The sequence below is a fragment of the Callionymus lyra genome, chromosome 6, assembly GCF_982586985.1.
Source record: "Callionymus lyra chromosome 6, fCalLyr1.hap1.1, whole genome shotgun sequence".
NCBI lineage: Eukaryota > Metazoa > Chordata > Actinopteri > Syngnathiformes > Callionymidae > Callionymus > Callionymus lyra.
This window is the reverse complement of record NC_141823.1, coordinates 5,212,524-5,234,757: the sequence shown is the minus strand read 5'-3', so window position 1 is coordinate 5,234,757 and position 22,234 is coordinate 5,212,524. Positions and strand designations below refer to the sequence as shown.

The window sequence follows — 22,234 nt, the reverse complement described above, 5'->3', positions numbered from 1 at the left end:
AAATATCGTATCAAATTGTGTCTTGAGCTGAAAATATCGTATCAAATTGTATCTTGAGCTGAAAATATCGTATCAAATTGTATCGTGAGTTAAATATATCGAATAAAATTGTATCGTGAGTTGAATATATTGAATAAAATCGTATCGTGAGTTGAATATATCGTATCAAATGGTATCGTGAGTTGAATATATTGAATAAAATAGTATCATGAGTTGAATATATCGTATAAAATCGTATCTTGAGTTGAATATATCGTGTCAAATTGTATCTTGACCTGAATATACCGTACCAAATCGTATCGTGAGTTGAAAATATAGTATAGAATTGTATCGTGGGCTGAATATATATTGTATCCTGAGATAACTGCATCGCTACAACCCTACATGTAGTAGTCTTCTCATTTGAAGTTTTAAGGGCTCTAGATGAGGTTTTGCATGTGTTAAGAGTAGAATAAGACAAAGATCATATATTTTCTTAAAGTAAAACTGAAGGTAAAGGCGAGTAATTTGATTGGAAGTAGGACAAACATAGAGAAATTGAGAAGGACCGATCTTTAAAAGATCATATCAGATTCATACTTCCTGTTTACTAAATCCACATTTTTATCAGGCCCACGACCTTGACATGAGAAGAATTGTGGCCCCTTTTATGATTGAGTTTGACTGTTGAACTGTAGCTGGAGCTGAAGTCGTAAAGAAAGGAGTATCCTAGTGATCTTGAGAAGCAACTCATTCCACTGTTGTGCTTCTCTGAAGCAGCTCACACGTTCCCTCGACACTGAAGCGAAAATAAAAACCTTCAATCTCGGACAGACCGTCCCTGACGACCGCGCTCGCCGTCCATCACCACAATATTGACTCTCTGTGTTCCTCGCCTTCACAGGATCACCTTCTCCCCCCTGCAGGCATGTTTTTATAAACCACACGTGGGCTGTTAATACTCTGGAATGATTCACTGTTTTGACGTTTGTGATGACACATTTTTAGTTCTGCTCGGTTACACCCGTCATGTCAGACACAGCTCAGAGCCTCTCCGGCAACTCAGGGGCACGAGGACGGAGTTTTTTATGCCATTTTTACCAGGACATATGGCGGAAGGTCATGGGATCTTACGGCGTGCGGTCGGACATCGACGGTCACGAAACAGAAGGAAAAGCCTCGACCTACCCGCCATCATCTTCTGCGCCTCGTACGGCTCCATGTAGCCGTCGTTCTCCGTCGTCACTTTCTCCGTGGTCGTCTGAACGCCGCCCGCCTGCTCGGCGTCGAAAGGATCGGCGTAGTCCTCCAGGATGGTGAGCTAGAGAGAAGAAATTACCTTTTTTAAATCACAATTCTTGCATTCAGGGAGTGTAGGATACATTTACAGTCATATGTTGTTTACATGTACTTGAGCACAAGATCTTGCATGGGTCTACTCCAGGTACTCCGGTTTGAATGTGAGTGAAGGAATAAAGCTATTTACATTTAGCAGAATTACAACACTGTTTGCCCATTTACACACAGAATCACACACTGTAGGTAGAAAAATTGATACGTATAAATATGTTTTTCACGCGACAGTATTGATAATCAATAGCACAGTATAATTCCAGCCCCCACACATCATTCTTTTTATGGTTTAAATGTCAATAATGTGTGTGCATAATAATACAACTTCATTTTTATTCACAATTAACAATGCAAATATTCACATTAATTAAATAACAAAATTATCAGGCAAGTGGGGACACAAGTATTGCACATTATTTAATACTTTAAATACCAATGTAAAATATATAAATCTATATATATCTATATATCTGCTTCAAATTAATGAATTAATGTATAATGTTTCTGGGTTTTGGGAGAAAGCTGGAATCTCGGTATAAACTTAAAGAATTCCAGGGGGTTAAAAAGGGTCAGACCTTTTAGCCATCAACTTCACATGAAGCTTCATGAAACAATGCCATGTTGTTCAGTGGTCAGTAGGTGGCGCCATAAATTTAAAAATGATGTGTCATTAGAACAGCTGTTCAAAAATAAGGAAAATAGTGCAGAGACGCCATCTAGTGGACTCTGAACATAATGACACTGTTTCATGAAGCTTCATCAACACATCACTAATATCATCACTATTTTATTGTCTGTATTGCTGTGTATTGCAATAAAGTTCTATCTATCCATCTATCTTTCTATCTATCTATCCATCTATCTAATAAATACTACTTTTATTATCATTATTACTACTTTTATCCTGCTTCACATTTGGTGAAGGAGTCAAAGTCTTCTGAATATTGTGGAGAAAGTTGGACCGAGCTTGGTTCTGTACGTTCTGCTTCGAGGAAAGTGCTGGAAGCTGACTCTCTTCCTGCTGCTCCGGTGAACCATCATCAATAAAGGTGTCGAGACACATGCTTCGCTGACCGAGCGCTCGAGTACACCAGGCCCGCCGGGACAGAGCCGGAGAGAGATTTAAAGTTGAAACACATAAATAAGAGGTTCTTGCTACGACGTTCCGCGGCTGGTCCTGCCTAATTATACGACGGTCCGATGGCGAGCCTCGCGATCCCAAAGAGTACGAGAAAAAAACCGCAAGTGCTCGACTTTCTTAAGAGAAACAATTTGGCAGATTTATGTGGGACTGGCAGCGAGCCACGGCTAATTGCAGTCTTGTTCTTTCGCTGAACATTTTGTGCGGGAGATGGCAATTAGGAGGACATCTTGTGTCCATGGAAAAGGGTTCTCAAATCTCCAGGGATTGGAACAGAATCTATGGCGTTTTTTGTGCCGTGGAAACGCTTGAGAGGAAGTCGTTGTTGGGGAGAGGAAGTCTCACCTGAGCCATCTGTTCTCCCGGGCATCTAAAAATCTGTGTTGCTACTGAAAAACCTGCTCAAAGTGATGTGTTGATGAAGCTTCATGAAACAGTGTCATGTTGTTCAGAGGTCAGTAGGTGGCGCCATCAGTTTAAAAAGGATGTTTCATTAGAACAGTTGTTCAAACTAGGAAAATAGTGCTTCATCAACTCATCACTACCATCTAGTGGACTCTGAAGATAATGACACTGTTTCATGAAGCTTCATCAACACATCACTACCATCTAGTGGACTCTGAAGATAATGACACTGTTTCATGAAGCTTCATCAACACATCACTACCATCTAGTGGACTCTGAAGATAATGACACACATTCATGAAGCTTCATCAACACATCACTACCATCTAGTGAACTCTGAAGATAATGACACGCATTCATGAAGCTTCATCAACACATCACTACCCTCTAGTGGACTCTGAAGATAATGACACTGTTTCATGAAGCTTCATCAACACATCACTACCATCTAGTGGACTCTGAAGATAATGACACTGTTTCATGAAGCGTCATCAACACATCACTACCATCTAGTGGACTCTGAAGATAATGACACTGTTTCATGAAGCTTCATGCACACATCACTACCATCTAGTGGACTCTGAAGATAATGACACTGTTTCATGAAGCTTCATCAACACATCACTACCATCTAGTGGACTCTGAAGATAATGAAACTGTTTCATGAAGCTTCATCAACACATCACTACCATCTAGTGGACTCTGAAGATAATGACACTGTTTCATGAAGCTTCATGCACACATCACTACCATCTAGTGGACTCTGAAGATAATGACACTGTTTCATGAAGCTTCGTCAACACATCATTACCATCTAGTGGACTCTGAAGATAATGACAATGTTTCATGAAGCTTGATCAACACATCACTACCATCTAGTGGACTCTGAAGATAATGACACTGTTTCATGAAGCTTCGTCAACACATCATTACCATCTAGTGGACTCTGAAGATAATGACAATGTTTCATGAAGCTTGATCAACACATCACTACCATCTAGTGGACACTGAAGATAATGAGACTGTTTCATGAAGCTTCATGAAACACATCACTACCATCTAGTGGACTCTGAAGATAATGACACTGTTTCATGAAGATTCATCAACACAACAGCATCACTACCTGCTCATGGGTTCAGAGTCAAGGGCGAAACAGAAGAGAAAAGGTCAATATAATCATTCAATTTTGAATCTTGTGTGTCATTCTTGTTTGTTCAACCCATTCTTGCATCAAACTTTTAAATTGATATGTGCACGTCAGGCCAAAACATTACGACCAGCACCTACTCAACAATCGTAAACGTTAAAGCTTCGTCGCCGACTCTTCTCCAGGCCCAGGACTCGGAGGCGAGCGAGGTGGCGGCGAGTCTTCCTGCCAGATTCCGTCTCATCCCGAGAACAACCGCTGTCAACTTCAGTTTCCATGTGACTCAACACTCAACTGCGGGTCTCACACACACCATTCCACACCCACGCGAAGCCTCCCGGCGAAAAAGAGGAGCTAGTGGTGTTTCCGAAAATATATAATTACTGGACGTGAATCATTTGTACTGTTAGGAAGATGTACATGTTCTTTGTCGCTAATATAGTTTAACCACTGCAACACTACAGGCTTCTACTGGGTTTTCTTTGGGCACTCCGGTTTCCTCCCAGCTCCCATAATTCAAAAATACACAGGTTGAATCACGGCTATTTATTGTCTATAATATCCACAAATCCACATTTTACACTCTTACTGTTACAAGGGGCTGTCAAGCTAGAAGAAGCAAACAACAAACTTGTTTTACATAAATAAATTAAGATTACATTTATTCGAATTTTTTAAATGTATTTTATTTACAGATTTTAAAAGTAAAAAAAAATACATTAAATTCCCCCAAAAAATTAAAATGTTGTGGAATTTTTCGTTTAATATAAATTCCATTTTAAAATGAAATATATATAAAAGCTCTTTATTTCAATTTAACAGCTTTTCAAAATTAACAAAAAGACACAAAAATAAGGTATATAATAAAAAAGTTATATGTAGAGTTGAACCTGTAATTAAACAGAAATCCCTCATAAACATTTCTTAAAGGTCTCTTTATCGCATTACTAGCTAAAGTACCCAGTTTCAATTTAATTTAAATTTAATAAATTTAATCGAACCTTTCACATACTTGCATGGACTGCTGGCCACAAAAACCTGGACTTGCGACTTATAAAAGCCTGTATCTTGTTTAATATTTGAGCTTGACCCTTGTAGCCCCTGTGAGACAGTAACCAAGCAGACTGAAGTGACCTTTATAGATGGAGTCAGAGGGCCACATCTGTCCCCAGGCTGTACTTCGCCCAGGTGTGGTCTCTATGGATACTGGGATGGTGACCTCTGCCTTGCACCCCGAGTCTCTGGGACAAATGACTTCCTCTCCCTGTTGCAGACCTCTGTACAAACCTTTTTTTCTCAACCTCTTCAGTTTTGTTTGAGTTTTATTTCTTTGTAGACGAAGCGTCAGAACAACAAGATACTATTAACAAAACCGCATATAAACAATGGCTGAATGAATATGGACAAAATTAGAATCACATGTTTTAAAATGTATATTTTACTAGGATTATTAATCATGATTTGAAATGATGTCAGTGAAAAAAGAATAGGGGATACAAAAAAAATGAGCGATATCATTATTTTTAGAACTATCCTTGATGCTATGTTTAACAGTGTTTTAAAGGCATCACATGCTATTTACAAAAGTATTGCAATTCAAACATGTGTTCTGGAGTTACCACTTGGAACCAAAGGGTTTGAAGGAGTCATTACTGACATGTTTGGTTTCTACTGTAGCCGATAGTGTTACGGATCCATTCAGAACGAGCAAAAGAAACGTGAAAACTTTCATGTGACCAAGAATTGTTCTTGTGTAGCTAATTATTAGCTAACTTCACAGATGCTCAGATGGTAAAGTTTCTGCCACGAGGCTCCATTTCCTTGATATATATCCAGTGAATTCTAGAATCATGTAGGTTATTGTATGGATGTTAACTATTTCTTTAATTCAGGAGATACAATGTTTTTATATTATGTAGCTTTATTATTTATCGATTGGTTAGCTGGTGTTTTTGCTTACGTCTGTCTGTTACAAATTAAATTGAAATGTTAAGAAACTATTTCATTTAAAATTCAGGAAACATTTTTGAGTACCATCAGGTTCCTGAAAGTTTTAAAGGGATCAGTTTCTAAAAATATAGGGTTTTTATGACAAAACAAAAACGTTTGTTTAAGAATAGAAGAAGATAAATCGATGAAATGTTTGGCATCGTCTCGCTTTTTCCACTTCACCACCATAAATTCCTGTTTTGTTTTCACAAAATTCCCGTTTTGTTCTGACATCAATGGCATTAAAGTTCATTCAGATTCTGATTCTTCTGAAGTCATTGAAATTATCAGGGCCTGGAACAATTCTGTTGATACCACGAGCCAACAAGGAAGTGTGGTACATGATCCTAATCACAATACAAATCTCACAACTTGAAATTTAAGCTCATTGTCACCACTTAACACAACCTTTCCTTGAGGAATTCCGCATGAAAGTCCTCAAGGTTCTGGCGTGTGGTTTAAAATCAAGGTGCCAGAAGTTTTAATTTAGTGATTAAAAACGTTCAAACAGCAAAATAAAATGAACCTTTTGTACAAAATACTCTATGATTCTCTTACACCAACATTGTTATTGTTGTTTTTTCCCCCGTGAAATAGTCGCAGATGGTCCCGCTACAAGATTCTCTCTCGTTTCCATCTGCTCTGGTGAAAAAAAACAAGTATTTCCTTTCAGCCGCAGCGTAATCACGGGTTGCTTTGAGGGTTTGCTTCTGTGGATTAGACGTGGGAATCCAATAAAAACACTGTACGTTTGGTTTTGAAAATAAAAAAAATAAAAAAATATTGGATTGCTTAATTCACGGTAAAAAGAAGCACCTCATGATTCCCGAACACCGTTGGCGTCCCTCAGAATACTCCATGAATCACCGATGCCAGGACAACCACGGCTAACCGCCTCAAACGCGCCTGTCGAAGTTATTCGCGCTCCGTGTTAAAAGTGATTCATGCCGACGTCCGATCACTTGTATTGGCAGAGCTCTCTTGACTTCCTGCCACTCAGTCATCGGAAGCGATGTGTCTGAGCAGGTTTCAGGAAATAACATCGTTTTTTTATTGAGTTACGCGAACGCCGGCTCCAGACCATGACATCATCGCTGACTTTTCTTGATGGATGGAAGGACAAATAAAGGATGGGCCGCGGGATGAAACCGGATTAAGTGGAAATAACGCTTCGGAATACAATGTGTCCGCTGTTTATTGTATTATATCGGCATTAGGTGCCAACAGCAGGAGGATGATATCAATTTTATTCAATTTTATTTTTTTAATTATATCCATTGACACATTCTAATGACGAGGAAAACACTTTGATGGATGACGTTTGTAGATTCAGATTTTTTAGATCGTCCTGTAGCGTTTTGTTTTTTCTCAATTGGTGAGTCACATTCTATTATCTGGAACCTATAAGTAGAGGACCTACATGGAGTTTTTTTACACCTGTTTTTATTTGAGTCAGAACATAAAAACTGCAGTGGATTGTCTTTAATGGGCAACTAATGTGAAAAGCTAACTTTCCTCCTCACATGTTTCAAACGTTGAATCTTCCTCCCCATCGCTAGATGGCAACAGTTATTACGTGCTCCGCAGCTAAAGGAAGAATGAGATCCTGGCGATGACTGAGGACGAGAGGATACAGCGACTCCAGCATCTTTTAAAGCTGATGTTTGGACATATTTTGGTTTGAAAACAAATGAAAGCAGTTACGACTTCGTCAAGAGTCATGTGGTCTGTAAATACTACAACACCAGAGTCAAATACTCGACTATACTACACAAATATACTTGTTACTACACTATCACAACACCAGAGTCAAGTACTGGACAATACTACACACATATATACTTGTTGCTACATTATCACAACACCAGAGTCAAGTACTGGCCAATACTACACATATATACTTGTTACTACACTATCACAACACCAGAGTCAAGTACTGGACAATACTACACATATATACTTGTTACTACACTATCACAACACCAGAGTCAAGTACTGGACAATACTACACACATATATACTTGTTGCTACACTATCACAACACCAGAGTCAAGTACTCGACAATACTACACATATATACTTGTTACTACAGTATCACAACACCAGAGTCAAGTACTCGACAATACTACACATATATACTTGTTACTACACTATCACAACACCAGAGTCAAGTACTCGACAATACTACACATATATACTTGTTACTACACTATCACAAGACCAGAGTCAAGTACTGGACAATACTACAAATATATGTAAATAAATATACTCAGTATCACAATATATCGTATCGTTGACTCTTTATCATGATATGTATCGTATCAACACAGTCTTGCCATTAAACCACTGGACTGATGTGCATGTGTTCCACCCATAAATCTAGCAACACGTAACAACGTAGATAACTTCATACCGACACTGTAAGTTAAGGTGTTCTCTATCTTCACGATCATTTGCGGACCCGACAGCAGGAAGAACGCGGGGCTGTGAGCGAACCATGTGCCGGTGTGTCGACGTCGCCCGGGGACCCACCATCTGCCTCGCAGCATGCCGGGGTGTGTCAGAACGGCAGCCAAGCCACACTTGTCATGAAAGTTAAATTCCCGGCTCCGGTATATCGCGCCTTTGTGTCACCCCCCCCCCCCCCAGCCCCGAACCCCCTTAAACAGATCCCGCCAGCGGCACCAGAGCCGCCTCGTGCTCCACGATCACTGGTTGCTCTACAACACTCATTTACTTTTATTTCTGGATCCCAGATCTCCAGACTCCCACCTGAATGCACAACGTCTCCGAGGCAATGACTTTGAATCCGCCGGATTAGCGAGTGAGCGGAACCTAAACAGACAGCTGCCACGCTGCCTCCATATCAAGGAACTTCAGATTGTAATTTCAGGCTCTTTCTCCCTGTGCAAGCGAGTAAATCCCGGCTTCGATTCTCTGGAGAAACCCTGCAGATGTGCTGGTAATGAAGTAGATATTTGACGGTGTCGCCATCGGTGGAAGTCGTGGCTGGTATTTTAGCTACTTTGCCCTAAAGTTTTTAGTCTTGGTAAAGGTAAGACAATGCATTCCTCTTCACACCTTTGAACGACGCAGTCACAGGTCGTATGTGGCTCTTCACCACGACATTGACTTTAAATTCCAATTAGGTCAAAGTACTTTGTTAAAGTACTTAAGGTTCCTCCTTATTACTCTCAGTGGGTATTGACAGAAACGGGTACAAGAGGCTGAAATATGTCTTCTCTGGATGATGATGATTCTTCCTTAGAGATAGGGTGAGAATCAAGGTCATCCGGGAGAGGCTCGGATCAGAACCACTGCTTCTATGTGCTAAGAGGGGTCAGTGGAGGAGTCTGGGACATATGATCAGGATGACTCCTGGACACCAGGCTGACCACACTGGTCTCCTACCAGGGGGGTGACCCGGGACACGCTGGCCTCAGGGTCCCTCAGGAAGAGCTGGATAATGTACCTGGAAAGAGGAACTGTTGGACGACCATTGTCACTGTCATTATTACTGACTGTTTCAAGATATGTCCGTTTGCACTTTACACTGCTACTACTCTTTAATTTAACATATATATTTTACAATATTTATAACATACTTTTTTAATTACTCGGATCAGTTTCTGTTATTAATGGTTTTACTGCTGACCTTGACCTTCACCTTTAAAGTCTAGGCTTCTGTGCTGAAGCTGCTGCCCCCACGACCCGACCCCACGAGGATCTTTCTCTTTTTGTCTTCTCTTCCTCATAAAGTATAGTTTTTGAGTGGTCTAGTTAAAGAATTAGATGTTGAAATATTTTTTATCGTTAAAAATGTTTTTTGAGAATTAAAAAAAAAAATGTATATGAAAAGATTTAGAAATAAATATTATTTAAATGTCTAATGTTGATGATAATCAATGCAGTATTGAAGATCTTATTAAAGTAAAAACATGTGTAAGAACACCCCAAAGAAAAATAAACACGTACAATTTCTGATCTTGTAATTTTCAGAATTGTACTGTGTTTTTAACTTCTTTTTTTTTCTATTTTAGAAAGTGGCCCTTGAGAAGAATATATCACCAAAATCTGCTCCACATAAATCTTTCCTCTTTTATTCATATATTTTTATTTGGCCAGAAGATTTAGATTATATACGCCCACGGTATATACATTTAAATATGCTACTAAATATAGGTTGAAAAACAGAGGAAAAAATAAAAAGTAATGGGGCATTTTTTATTACGTTTTTAATCTATAAACTAAAGTTGACCTCAAATTATTATCGCACACAAGTACAAAATGAATCCAATATGAGAAAATAATAATTTTATAATAATGTTGTTCTCTACTTTAAGGGAATTTATCATATCTTTCAAAGAGGTTTAAACTGTAAAGTATTCATGTAAAGTTCATTACTAATTAATTATTTTGTTTCTTTTTTCTTGAGTATCATTCATTGAATGAATGAAGCAGAGGTTCCACGACACTTTCTTCAGAACACATGAAAACATTTGCTGTTGTTTTTTTTATGGCTGAACGCTCTGACGATTGTTGTTGTTGTTGTTATCTCTGTCGTAAAGAAGCTTTATTTCCACTAATAGTGTTTAATTGAACACAAACGAAGGCTTCACTGGAGCGACAGAAATCTCAGAACAAACAAAAGTGTAGTTGCTCTCAGACAGAAACGTGATAGCGATGCAGTGATACGAGCTGAAAGGGCTGAGAGCATCAGAGTCTGGTCAAGGTTGAGTCCTGACTGGAATCTGCTGCAAGGCGGTGGACTTCGAGGGGTTGAGGGGCACGACTGGCGTGTTTGATTTATGTCCCGAGTCACTGGGGATTTCAGCCGCTGATAACTTAATACGAGTCACTGCTTAGCGGCTCAATTGCATTAAAGAATTTCAGCCTTTTCTGCCGTTGCTCTTTTTCGTCCGCGGTGGAAAATAAGAAGAGAAGCCGTTGTATTAAAGTGCAGGGAGGAACTGAGAACGTCTTTTGTATTCATTCCACAGACACCATGACCTGCTTTCATGGATGTTTTTGGTTAAAAAAAATTGTCTGGTCCAGAAAAAAAAACACTTTTTGAGATCAATGCCACTTAATCCTCTTTGATCGATAATCTTTTCACTCACTTTGTGATCAGGATGAAGCTTTTTTTGTGCTTGAGTTCCAGCAGTTTTTGTGTATTTTCTTTTTTTCAAATGTTTTCAATCCTTTCCCACCATTAGTCACCAAGTCTTTTATTCAGCTTGTAAAACTTCAAGAATGTCGATCTAATCACAAAATATGCCGTTATGTATTCCAGGCATCCTTTTAAAAGTATTTATAAAGTAGAGGTGATTTTTGGCTCGTGAATTTACAAAAAAATGTACTTCTGAAACCATTAGACACAGTAGAAGGAGAAAAGACACGTTTCGTCATCTCTCTTATCCACAACCTCTACACAATCTTAGGATTCATTGGTGTATTAGTCTTGTAAGTAAGTAAGTAATTTGTATTTATATAGCGCTTTTCCAGACCAGGGTCACAAAGAGCTTAAACAATCACAACAATACTCAATAAAAATATACTTAAAAGGTCAAGATAACACCAAGACCGACAGGAGACTCAGAGAATCAAGGAAAAGCCTGCACGAATAAAAGCGTCTTGAGATGTTTCTTGAAGGAGACAGTAGATCCATCAAGCGCATAGAGAGGGGAATCAAGTACAGCAAAAACAATAAAGGGCCCAGAACAGAACCTTGAGGGACTCCACACAACAGATCTGCCGATTCTCAGACCTCATTTAATTGGCAGATACATTGAAATGTCTTTGACTGCGCTCATAGATTTAAAAATGATTTACTTCTCCACAATGTTTCTCTATTTCTATACAATCCAAAAACTTCAACGACAAACCATTTGTCGTACTAGAGCACGGGACTGTAAGTCATCTATCGCAATAGTCCCCGAATCCTGTTCCTTGAGGCATCTGTTAACTGCCTCATTGAAAGAAAAAATATATATATAACTTTCCTTTTATTGATTATTAATGTCTGAAACGTTTTCATGGTATTTTCTGTAAACTAAAAAGATACTGTGACTCCTGACACGTTGAATTCTGAAACAATCGACCTGTAAACAAGTAAAGATTAAGTCTTTATGTCACATTTTTATGTTTTTTTATGTGTCTTTATCTGAAGGTCCTACAATACAACGCTGATAATACGCGGTTCACGGTTCAACAAAGGTTGAGGGCCCCTGATCTACCGCTCCCAGGTCTAACGTGCGACCTTTCTGTGTGGAGTTTGTAGGTTCTCCCCATGTTGCGTGGGTTAATCCGGGCACTCCGATTTCCTCCCACAGTCCAAAAACATACAAGGAACTTGGGGAAATTGTCCGTAGATATGAGTGTGCGTGTGAATGGTTGTCCGTCTTTGTGTGCCCTGCGACAGACTGGCATCCTGTCCAGGGTGTCCCCTGCCTCTCGCCCAATGAAACTGGGATAGACTCCAATCTTCCCACGACCCCCATAAGGGATAAAGCGGCAGAAAATGAATGAATAAAAACTACTGTCAAGTAATGTAGCTTAAAAAAAAAAAAGATAAATCTTGTCTCCGATTGTCACAAGCTCGACGATGATAAAAACCATTCACTCCTCTTCACTCTTCAGTCTCTGATTGCGGTCGAACCGTTCACCGACTCGTTCACATTTCCTCCGACAAACACGGCCTCGACTCCAGGTGTTTTTCTTCACACCTTCAAAGTCTGTTGCTTCTTAAAGTCGAGACGATCTGGCCGTGTTCCCACGGCAACCCACGTGAACAACAAGCCACTCGGCGCTAAAAGAAAGTGGCTTAACGCCGGCCCCCTCGCATTGGCAAGTGTGTAGAGATCTGACGGGAAAAAGCAAGGTTTTAAAAAATGTGGTCGACAGCTTAGCGGGGCAAGTGGGGGCGTGATAACTAAGCGGGGCTGCCAGACGTGAGTCTTTGAAGGAGACACGTGTGAAACTGATGGCTGTGAAAAGATGGATGCTAATCCTTAAAACACTCAAGCTCGCGCACATCTGAGGCCGGAGGAATTACAGGAGCACATGTTCTGGACCGGAGGAAGCTAATCCCGCTCCGGTCCACCATCATTTACATAAACGAGTCAAGTACCTGATCGTACGTCTTTGTTCACGTCGAAAAAAACAGCGAAGCATTAGACAGATTTCTTTATTGGCGCCCGACTGCAGGACCTTGTCACTGACGGAGAAAAACAGCCGAGGACCAATTTAATTAATAGCATTAGCTCCTTTGGCGAGAGTTTAAGTGGAGCTTTTAGAAGCAGGGGACGTCGTTTGGCCAAAGCCTACGAGGCAAAAACGTTTTATCTTTAGTAGCAATAATATGTCTGTTTGTATCAAAGTGGACGATAAACACTTTGCTCACTGCATCACTTTAACAGGAAGTTTTACCCTGTTGGCAGAATCCACTGAAGTGCTGTGGCTACGTTTTAAAAGTGCTTTATCAGACTGACTTTTATTTATTTTACTGCTTCGTTTTTCCCCTGTTGGGGTCACAGGGTGCTGGTCTCTTTTATCCCTTTTTTTTGGGATAGGCTCGGGGGACACCCTGGACAGGACGACAGTCCGTTGCAGGACACACAAAGACAGACAACCATTCACACACACACTCATGCCTACAAACTATTTCCCTGAAGTTCTCAATCATCCTCTGTATGTTTTTGGACTGTGGGAAGAAACCGGAGTAAACCCACCACAACTCTTTAAGTAACCAGGATACTAGACCGGTACACAATAAAGATGAGTAATATAACTGAGCCTTTTGGAGTAATATTACTGAGCCTCGTGGAGTATTATTAGTGAGCATTGTGTAGTAATATTACTATTCCTTGATGAGTAATATTACTGAGCCTTGTTGAGTAATATTACTATTCCTTGTTGAGTAATATTACTGATCCTTGTGGAGTAATATTACTGAGCCTTGTGTAGTAATATTACCAAGCCTTATGAAGTAGTATTACTGAGCCTTGTGTAGTAAAATTACTGAGCATTGTTGTGTAATATTAGTGAGCCACACACAGAAATACTTTGGAGTAATACTACGCAAATTTTGACAGATTTTTGAGCGCCGTGTACAACATGAATTCAAGGTCAGTAATTAAATAATACATAAAATGCACCGGATTGAAGTCGATTTTGGTATCATCGGATATTAAATTCACTTTATAATCTGAAAAATAGAATAAGTCACGTTTTTAACCTTTAAATCCAATATTAACCGCTGACCTCACAAACTCTTGTCGATGCTTATCATGTACCACCTTAATTCTTCGAGGTATATTTTCTTCTTAATGTCAGATTCTACCTCCTGCAAGTGCAAACGACCACAGCAGTGTTCTCAGCGTCTTCATTGAAAAGCAGCACACAAAGCCACTTAACTTCGGCAGAGGACAAAGAAGAGGTTGCAGCACATTAAAGGTTGGGAATATGTGACATATATTAAAGATTAAGCACTCGACGACACACTTGAGAAAATCCAATTTCCCCGCGTTGCCACTCACAGTCAGACGCTAGATTTATTGGCAAAGTTTCTGCTGGTGCTGCGACTACGAAGCGTTGGATGTGGGTTGTTTGACGGCAGCAGTGATCCATAGCTCTGACAGTGGCAAATACACTCGTCGCCACTTTTCATTTTCTTTCACATTATTGACGAGGATAACATCAGGTCAAGCACTGATGATGTCGACAACAGGTTTATTCATGCAGGATGATTTAGACGAGAGAAACTTGGCTTTGAAATTTAAAAATATTATTATTATACTTCAAAAAACGTCTTTTTAAAAATAGGGGAAATCCTTTATCCTTACTTACTCTGACAGAAAATGGAAACATTTTTAAAGCATATTTTGCCAAAACCTTGCATTCATTTTTCAATTATATTTTTTTAGGTTACTGGAAAGTTCTCTCTCTTGACTCACTCTCATGTAGTGAATGTTCTTCTCTCCAAGACGCAGTAAGTTCATCATGACCATGTTTTACACTTATAACTTTATAAAGTTGCTCTGAAATCTGGACAAACGAGAGGTTACAAGAGTCCATTATTACGTAATAATGGCTTCACTCCTCCTCCAGCCAGCCGTAATCACGCCCCGCTTTGTTTATACAATGAGTGCATTTGGGCTCCAAACCTCCATGCTTCACCAATCACAGCAGAGTTGGTGTGGTTATGGTCAACAAGATTCATAATCTCCAGAAAAACCCGCTTTGTTGATATAACAAATATATAATATAAGTCCCTTGGAGGCGGAAATATCTTTGAATGATGACCTGCGGCGACAAACCTCCATTCTTGACCAATCACGTAAACAAGATTTAATCCACAGGAAAGTGGTTTTAGTGGTAAAATGTCAATATTTCAATGAAAATAGTGTTTTGTACAAACAAACACACACTGATGACACAATAGGGTCACACAAAACAACAACACACACTTAAATCAACACCTTAGTTAACCCCGAGTGCAAACAAGTCCAAAGCTTCAATGAGGTCGGAGGGTCCGTGGCCTCAGCTGGCCTGTGAGGTGGACAGTGACGTCTCTCCTTGTTGCTCTCCTTGAGAACTGGGTGGAGTCCAACAACAGTGCCTTTGTGGCGTCCGTCCTCCTCTCCCTACTGAACTGACAGTTGGACGCTCATGCTGAAGCTATTTGTCACTTTTCCCCCCAACATCCTGGTCGATCCACAGCAGAGAACCTGTTAATATAGAAGCAGCAGCAGCAGCAGCAGCAGCAGCAGCTCGGTCTGGACGCGAGTACGGACTTGTCACGTTAAAAGGGAATGTCACCAAGTTGTAAACACTTCCTGTCAGGAAGGGAGCACTTCCTTAATCCTACGTCCATTCTTTATTTTCCTTCCAGGGGCTGCAGACTGTGACACTTGCTTTCTTGGCCAAACATTTGAACACAGCATCTTCCAACCTTTTGGTTATTTAACCCTATTTAAGTCACAATAGTTGAAACAAACTCATTGTTAACTGATAAATACAAATGTTAACATTCATTGTGATTAAGTTACTTTGTGTCAGAGCTACTGTTCAAAGCTTCACGTTGCAAAATACATTTTAATCTGCTAAGAACTGTTTTGGGAACCCTGCCAAAAGCTTGTGTTGGTTCAATTTCTTTTGGATAAAGTTCAACAAGAACTCGGAGGTGGTCTAAGGCAGAGAGGCATTTGTTACCGGGCCACTATGTGAAATGTGTTTTGTTTTGAAAAAAAAGATGGCATTTTCTCCAAAATAAAATTAGCTTGTGGATCGTGGAACATCAAGACGCTAGTTTAAGTCAAGTTAACAAAAAAAATTAACCAGTAAACTAGTGAAAATTAGTAAAACGCAAACTCTATACGATTTATTTTTACTGTTTTATCCAAAGGTCAGTCCGTGAATATAACGCCGACATAATACTGTTCCCAAAAACGTTAGGGACCCCTGGTCTAGGTTAGCGAACTTTGGTTCTTTCGTGGCACCGACCAAAACCCTCAGTAGAACCGAGTATCAAAGCGTGATTCGTCTCTGGTCGTATTTATTCAAATCTGTATTACTGTGTTTTAATTATGGACCACTAGATGTCACCCTCAGTGAAAATTATGTTTCATTGAATTAGTAGATCAGAGACAAAGATGATAAAGCAGAGAGTGACATCTAGTGGTCTTTTAAAATGAAGACACTGTATCATTAAACAACGGATGAAGTATCATGAAGCCTCGTCGACACATCACTAGTTTTGACTCCAAAGTAATTGTACTTAATGCATTTCACAAGCATTTGAGAAACAATATTGAGCACCATGGTCTCAGACTCCTGACTGTGTTAACTTCGGTTGAAAGCGTTGACTTTGTAATATAAATACGTTTTTTGGTCAGTTTGTTCCTATTTTTTCTGTTTATTTGAATTTATATATATATAAATATATATATATATATATATATATTATTTTTTCAATCTATTATTTGAAGCTTTTTTATTTGTGCAAATGCTTAAATATGTATATAAACCTAGAGTAGGTTTCTACCTCACTTGCACTCCCTTTTTTAACTGTTACTTTTGCTTCTATCATTGTGCAAATAAACAATAAACCATGACTTGAAAAAAAGCTCAATGAGGAAAGAATTTAAAGTACGAATTCCCAATTTCTTATTCACCTAAATGAGGAATTTAATAAATACATGAACAAACAATTATCGTGACTACCATGTACACTTAGCTATGAATGTATTTTTTCATCATTCATCAGAGCTAAAACTATTTCAAAAGAGGTAAAACAAGAAGACAACGTCATTTTGATATGGGTTGAAACCGGAGCAGTTCAAATAAACTTCCCAAGATTACAGGACTGGCGTGGTGGGAAAATGATAATTAAGACGAGAAGAACAAGTTTAAAAGCCTCATTTAAAAGACCACAACATGACGTCTCATCAGTCGCTTCCTCCACAGCGTTGATTCATTCATGCGCTCCAGGAGGCGGAGCTTATCGCCACAAACGCTGCTTTTTTTTCCTTTGACTTGTTGTTGTGGCAGAAATGTTGGTGTGACCCGGTGTAACAAGTGCGACGAACACCAAGTGACTAACCTCCTCCAGCGAGCGAATGCTTGAGATGCTGAAAATAGCTCGGGAAATGTGCGGCATTCTTCGACACCTCGGCTTGTGGTCGGCCAAACAGGAAGTGGAACAATCACGGCCTGGCAGCTCCACGTGAGAGACGCTCAGGATTTCGATGACGCGAGTTCCGAGCGCCAAGATCTGCCCACGGAGGGCGTCAATGTGTCAATGCGAGGAATAAAAAGCTGCGAAGTGACATTTCATGGCAGGTCTGTGAACTCCACAGGAACATGGAAATGTGTCCAAGAGTCTGAGGAGAACTGGCAGATATTTTAGGGAGGAAAAGATGACGTATAATCTTGTATAAAATCTTCAAATTAAAAATTACATGACAAGACAAAACATGTCTTAAAATTAACACTTTTTATTACTAGACATTACTACGGCCTGCGACCTGATGACCTCTACAAGATCCTTTAAATGACTGAGGTCCGAAACAATCATAACTCTACAAAAAAGTTTTGTTGATTTTTTTTTCTAGGCTGTGATGGTGGAAGGTTAATTATTGAGACTTAGATCTGTATTTTTAATGTTCCTTTTTTTCTTGTCTTATTTTTCTTGTCTTTTTTTTAAATTATTTTACACTTTTTAAAAAACGTCCTTTTTTTTTTTACCAGTTTTAAAATTAATTTGATAAAATTGTAGAGAGAAAATAACACAATAAGAACATATTTATTATGTTTCTTAAAATCTCTCGCATACATATTAATTTATAAAGTGACATAAAATAATACACTGATACATTTTTCGTGGTTTAAGGTCTTTATAACTTTTTTCAGGTTGTTTTTTCTTGAGAATGAGCCATTTGAAAATTGGAAATTGGGAGAGTTTGAAGAAAGAGGGTTGCATTTAGTTCTGTGCTGTTCAGCAGTTTCCAAAGATCCCACCTTCAAAGTAGATATTTTTCACAAAAAATCGAAAAACATGTTTTGTTTTATAATTTCGACTTTTTAAATCAATCAAATCATAAACATCCAGCCAGCTGTAGTCCTGCCCCGCTTTGTTTGTACAACGAGTCTTTCTGAGATGGAGACTTTTGGGATAGATGATGCGTGGTGACAAACCTCCACGTATTGACCAATCACAACAGAGTGGGTGTGGTTATGGTCAACAAGATTTAATCTCCAGACAAACAAAGTGTTTTCAGTGGGCAGAGCTTAAGATCAATTTCTAATGTCAATGTTACAATGAAAACACACACTGATGATACAATAGAGTCCAACATCTTTTTAAAAAACACTTTAATTAACACATTAGTTGAACTTTAAGAAATAAAAATCACATAAAATGTTATTATCTATATAACTTTGATTATACATGTAAAAAAAATGGAACCAATTTCTCAACTGAAATAACCTGTAGTGCATCTAATTTGACAAAAATGGCCAAAATTCACAGTGATACCGAGCTTAAATTCATAAAACAATAAAGTAAAGTGAAGAATAAATTAAATTTGACAAAGACTTGGAGAAAAAAAGACCACCGAGCCTCCGGCCCAGTCCACTTAAAGACCCCTGGTCCAAACCATCTCCATGCATTCTTCAGACATACTCGTTTATGATCTTGTCTTCTTCTTAACACAACCTCAGTCAAGCCCATGACACCACAGAGATTAACATCCTGGTAACAATCCTAACAAGGTGATGACAAATTGTGTCATAAATCAACACAGATGTTCTCATCGTGTATTTACGATGGTTTCAGAAACGTTTCTTCTCTTCAATCCAGCGACGACCGCGCTGTGAGATGAAAACACGGTGACCTACGATCCTTCCATTTATTCGACATCTCTCTGAAGTAAAAGCATTTTTCCCTGCGACTCGGCTGATATTGACCCGCCGGCTCCCATCCGAGGCCGAGACGGGACGGATCTGAAGACAGATGTCGGGGGCGGCGGCGGCGAAGGGACGAGCGCAGGATCCACCGGTTGAAAGGAAATCAACGCTTTCAAACCACAAACTGCCGGCAGACAAGGATCTGTCGGCACATGAGGATTGTGGTTTTGGAAAGGTGTGTCCCTGTAACTCCCTCACATACTTTTGTAACGTTTCCAGTTCACTTTCATTCACGTATTGTTCCCGAGGCTCTGTTCTATTCATGGCTTCACACGATTTATCTTTTTGGTTTTGGGCCAGAGCTGTTTTTCCTGCAGAGTCACGGTGAGAAGGTGCTTCGATGACCGAAGAGATTCCATGAATGTCTTCTATGGAGGATAATGACTATCCTGAGCTGTAACTTCTCCTCAGTGGATCTTCAACAACGTTCCTGTGGGAGACGAACCAATGACCATCTGAGTGATTTAGGATTATATTTTCCTGAGTGACGGAAAGAAGAAACAGACTCATAGTTCTCACGGATATTTGCTATGCAAACACTATATACAGTAATTTTTTATTATATTTCATTAGCAAAGATAATCAGAGATATGTTAACTATTAACTACTAACTGCAATATCGTATCATGGCTACATTAAAATGCTCATGAAAAACGTTACTTGGTTTAACGCGTTATTATTTAAACTGTTTTAAACGTACAAAATTAAATCAAAATAAATCTTGCATACTTACACAGTAAAGTACAGTAAAATAATTGAATTATGTTTAACTTAACTTTGGGTTATTTTGCATACGTTTTCCGACCAGAGTTTTGTACAACCCTGAAGTACTCGAAAGGTTAGGATGCTGAAGTTAGTCGCAAGTTTTCTGAATGATTTACTCGATTCAGGTTAAGCGAGGCAATGGTCAAAAGTCAGCCTTAGGAGAAAAGTAGTCCCTGATTTTGTGAGTTGCAAGAGTTCAACATATGTGTGACCGATGGAGAAACATGTGGTTTTAAAAAGTGAAGTCAATGTGGAAGTGCTAAATGGCACTGATCAATCTTGACTTCCGGTACAACTGAAAGAGAGGAAGTCACGAACACACCAGACGAAAATGGGGACATGATCAAAAAAAATGTCTACAGCCTGGTTTAAAGAACATTTTTCTAGCGTTCCTCAATTCGTTTATCAGTTTTTGATACGTTTGCATTATAAGGAACATGAGTTAGCACGCGTGTTACTGGTGTGTGCGAGTGTGCACGCCTGTATGTGTATCCAAAGTTGATTACCTTAAACAATAGCATACTTCAAATTGTGTAGATTACAATAAATGAATGTGTACAACAGGAGATGCATTTAAATATGACGGAATAACAACAGAAACTGATAAAAAAAAATGTGCAGTTAGAAAAGACACATTGCACTTTTCTTTACTCTGCACTGAAGTTTCTGTGATTTATTATTGACTAATAAATATAAATTTTTAAATCACTCTTTTGAGCATGTTTTTGCAGGAGTTTTTAAAAGTATTTGCAGTTTGTTTACAAGTGTAATTTAAGTAACTAAATGAACCTACTCCCTTTATTTCAATGTATGATGATTTTGCCTTTAACTTATAAATGGCTTAATAAATTTATCTTAACAATAACAAAGAAATACATGTTACTGTAAAGTAAATCATTTATTGTATTAGAGGAAAAAAGCATAAAAAAGAGGACATTGAAAAAATTATAATTTAATCGCAATATTAAGGAAAATAATCGCAATTATTAATAATCGTTCAGCTCTACTAAACAGGTATGATTTTAATGTCCAATAATAATTCAGCGTCTTCACCACAGTCCGGCTTAACTGGATAAATGCATTGTCAAGATTTCAAATTTGCTTGAAAACAGTGGTTCAGTAAAAATGTAGGTAACGTCAGCAACACTACGACCAATATTTTATAACGCCTTATGTAACCTCTCTCTCTCCCAGGTTGGACCAAAAGTGCTTCTCGTGTGTAAAACTCAACTAGAGTTTAGCTTAGCTGGAGAGTGGTCCTTCCTCTAGGAGTTGTTGAACCCCTACATCTTCAGAGAGTCAAGATGCAGACAAAGGGGATGGACTTCGCACAGATTTGCTGATGGCTGGCTCTAAGAAGGGCACTCGGGGGGTGCCTACACCTTCCCTGGGAGTCCGAACTGGTTTAAACATCACTGACTCATACTCGTTTTTAAAAGCCTCCGTTCCAACATTGACCTGCAGTTGTGAGGATTGTGACCGAAGAACCAGAATGCAAGATTCTTCAGGGTGTCTGGACCGTCTCTTAGATACACGATAACTATAAGATAACTTGGAAGCCCCAAAACAATAAGAGAAGACATGGATGGATGGTTGGAGTCAAGAGGTTGGTGATCTCTCAGGTTGATCGAGTGACTTAGCACTTCTTCCATGTAATGATGTCAAAGGCAGCGACACTATCATGGAGTGACCTGAACTGTTTGTGGTTCAACCAATAGAATTTGCTGGACTTTATCAATTCTAGGAAATATTCAAATCAGAGCTCTCTCTCTCATAAACACTGTGCAGACCAGGAATGTCTGAAGATCTGCCAGAACCAGATAAGACTCACCGTTCCACAGTATTTCCGTGGAATTTGTTTCGCAAAACCCTTTGACCTAATGGCTGGATTCGTTCTGTGAATGGATCTTAATCCCACACAGGGCGCTCCCAAAGCAGCGCAATCTTTACTGGAACTATCCCATAATTACACGTCTTCTTCCATTATG

At 39.1% G+C, this 22,234-nt stretch overlaps 1 protein-coding gene across 4 annotated transcripts in view; it reads right to left on the bottom strand.

Annotated features, from left to right (window-relative positions):
- The window catches only part of shf (Src homology 2 domain containing F), a 130,608-nt gene that overhangs the window by 97,945 nt on the left and 10,429 nt on the right, over positions 1–22,234 (bottom strand). For all 4 annotated transcript variants that reach the window (XM_087793154.1, XM_087793156.1, XM_087793155.1 and 1 more), the window contains exon 2: positions 1,168–1,300. In XM_087793154.1, the coding sequence (XP_087649280.1) occupies positions 1,168–1,300 (133 nt within the window). The remainder of the gene's footprint in view (positions 1–1,167; positions 1,301–22,234) is intronic.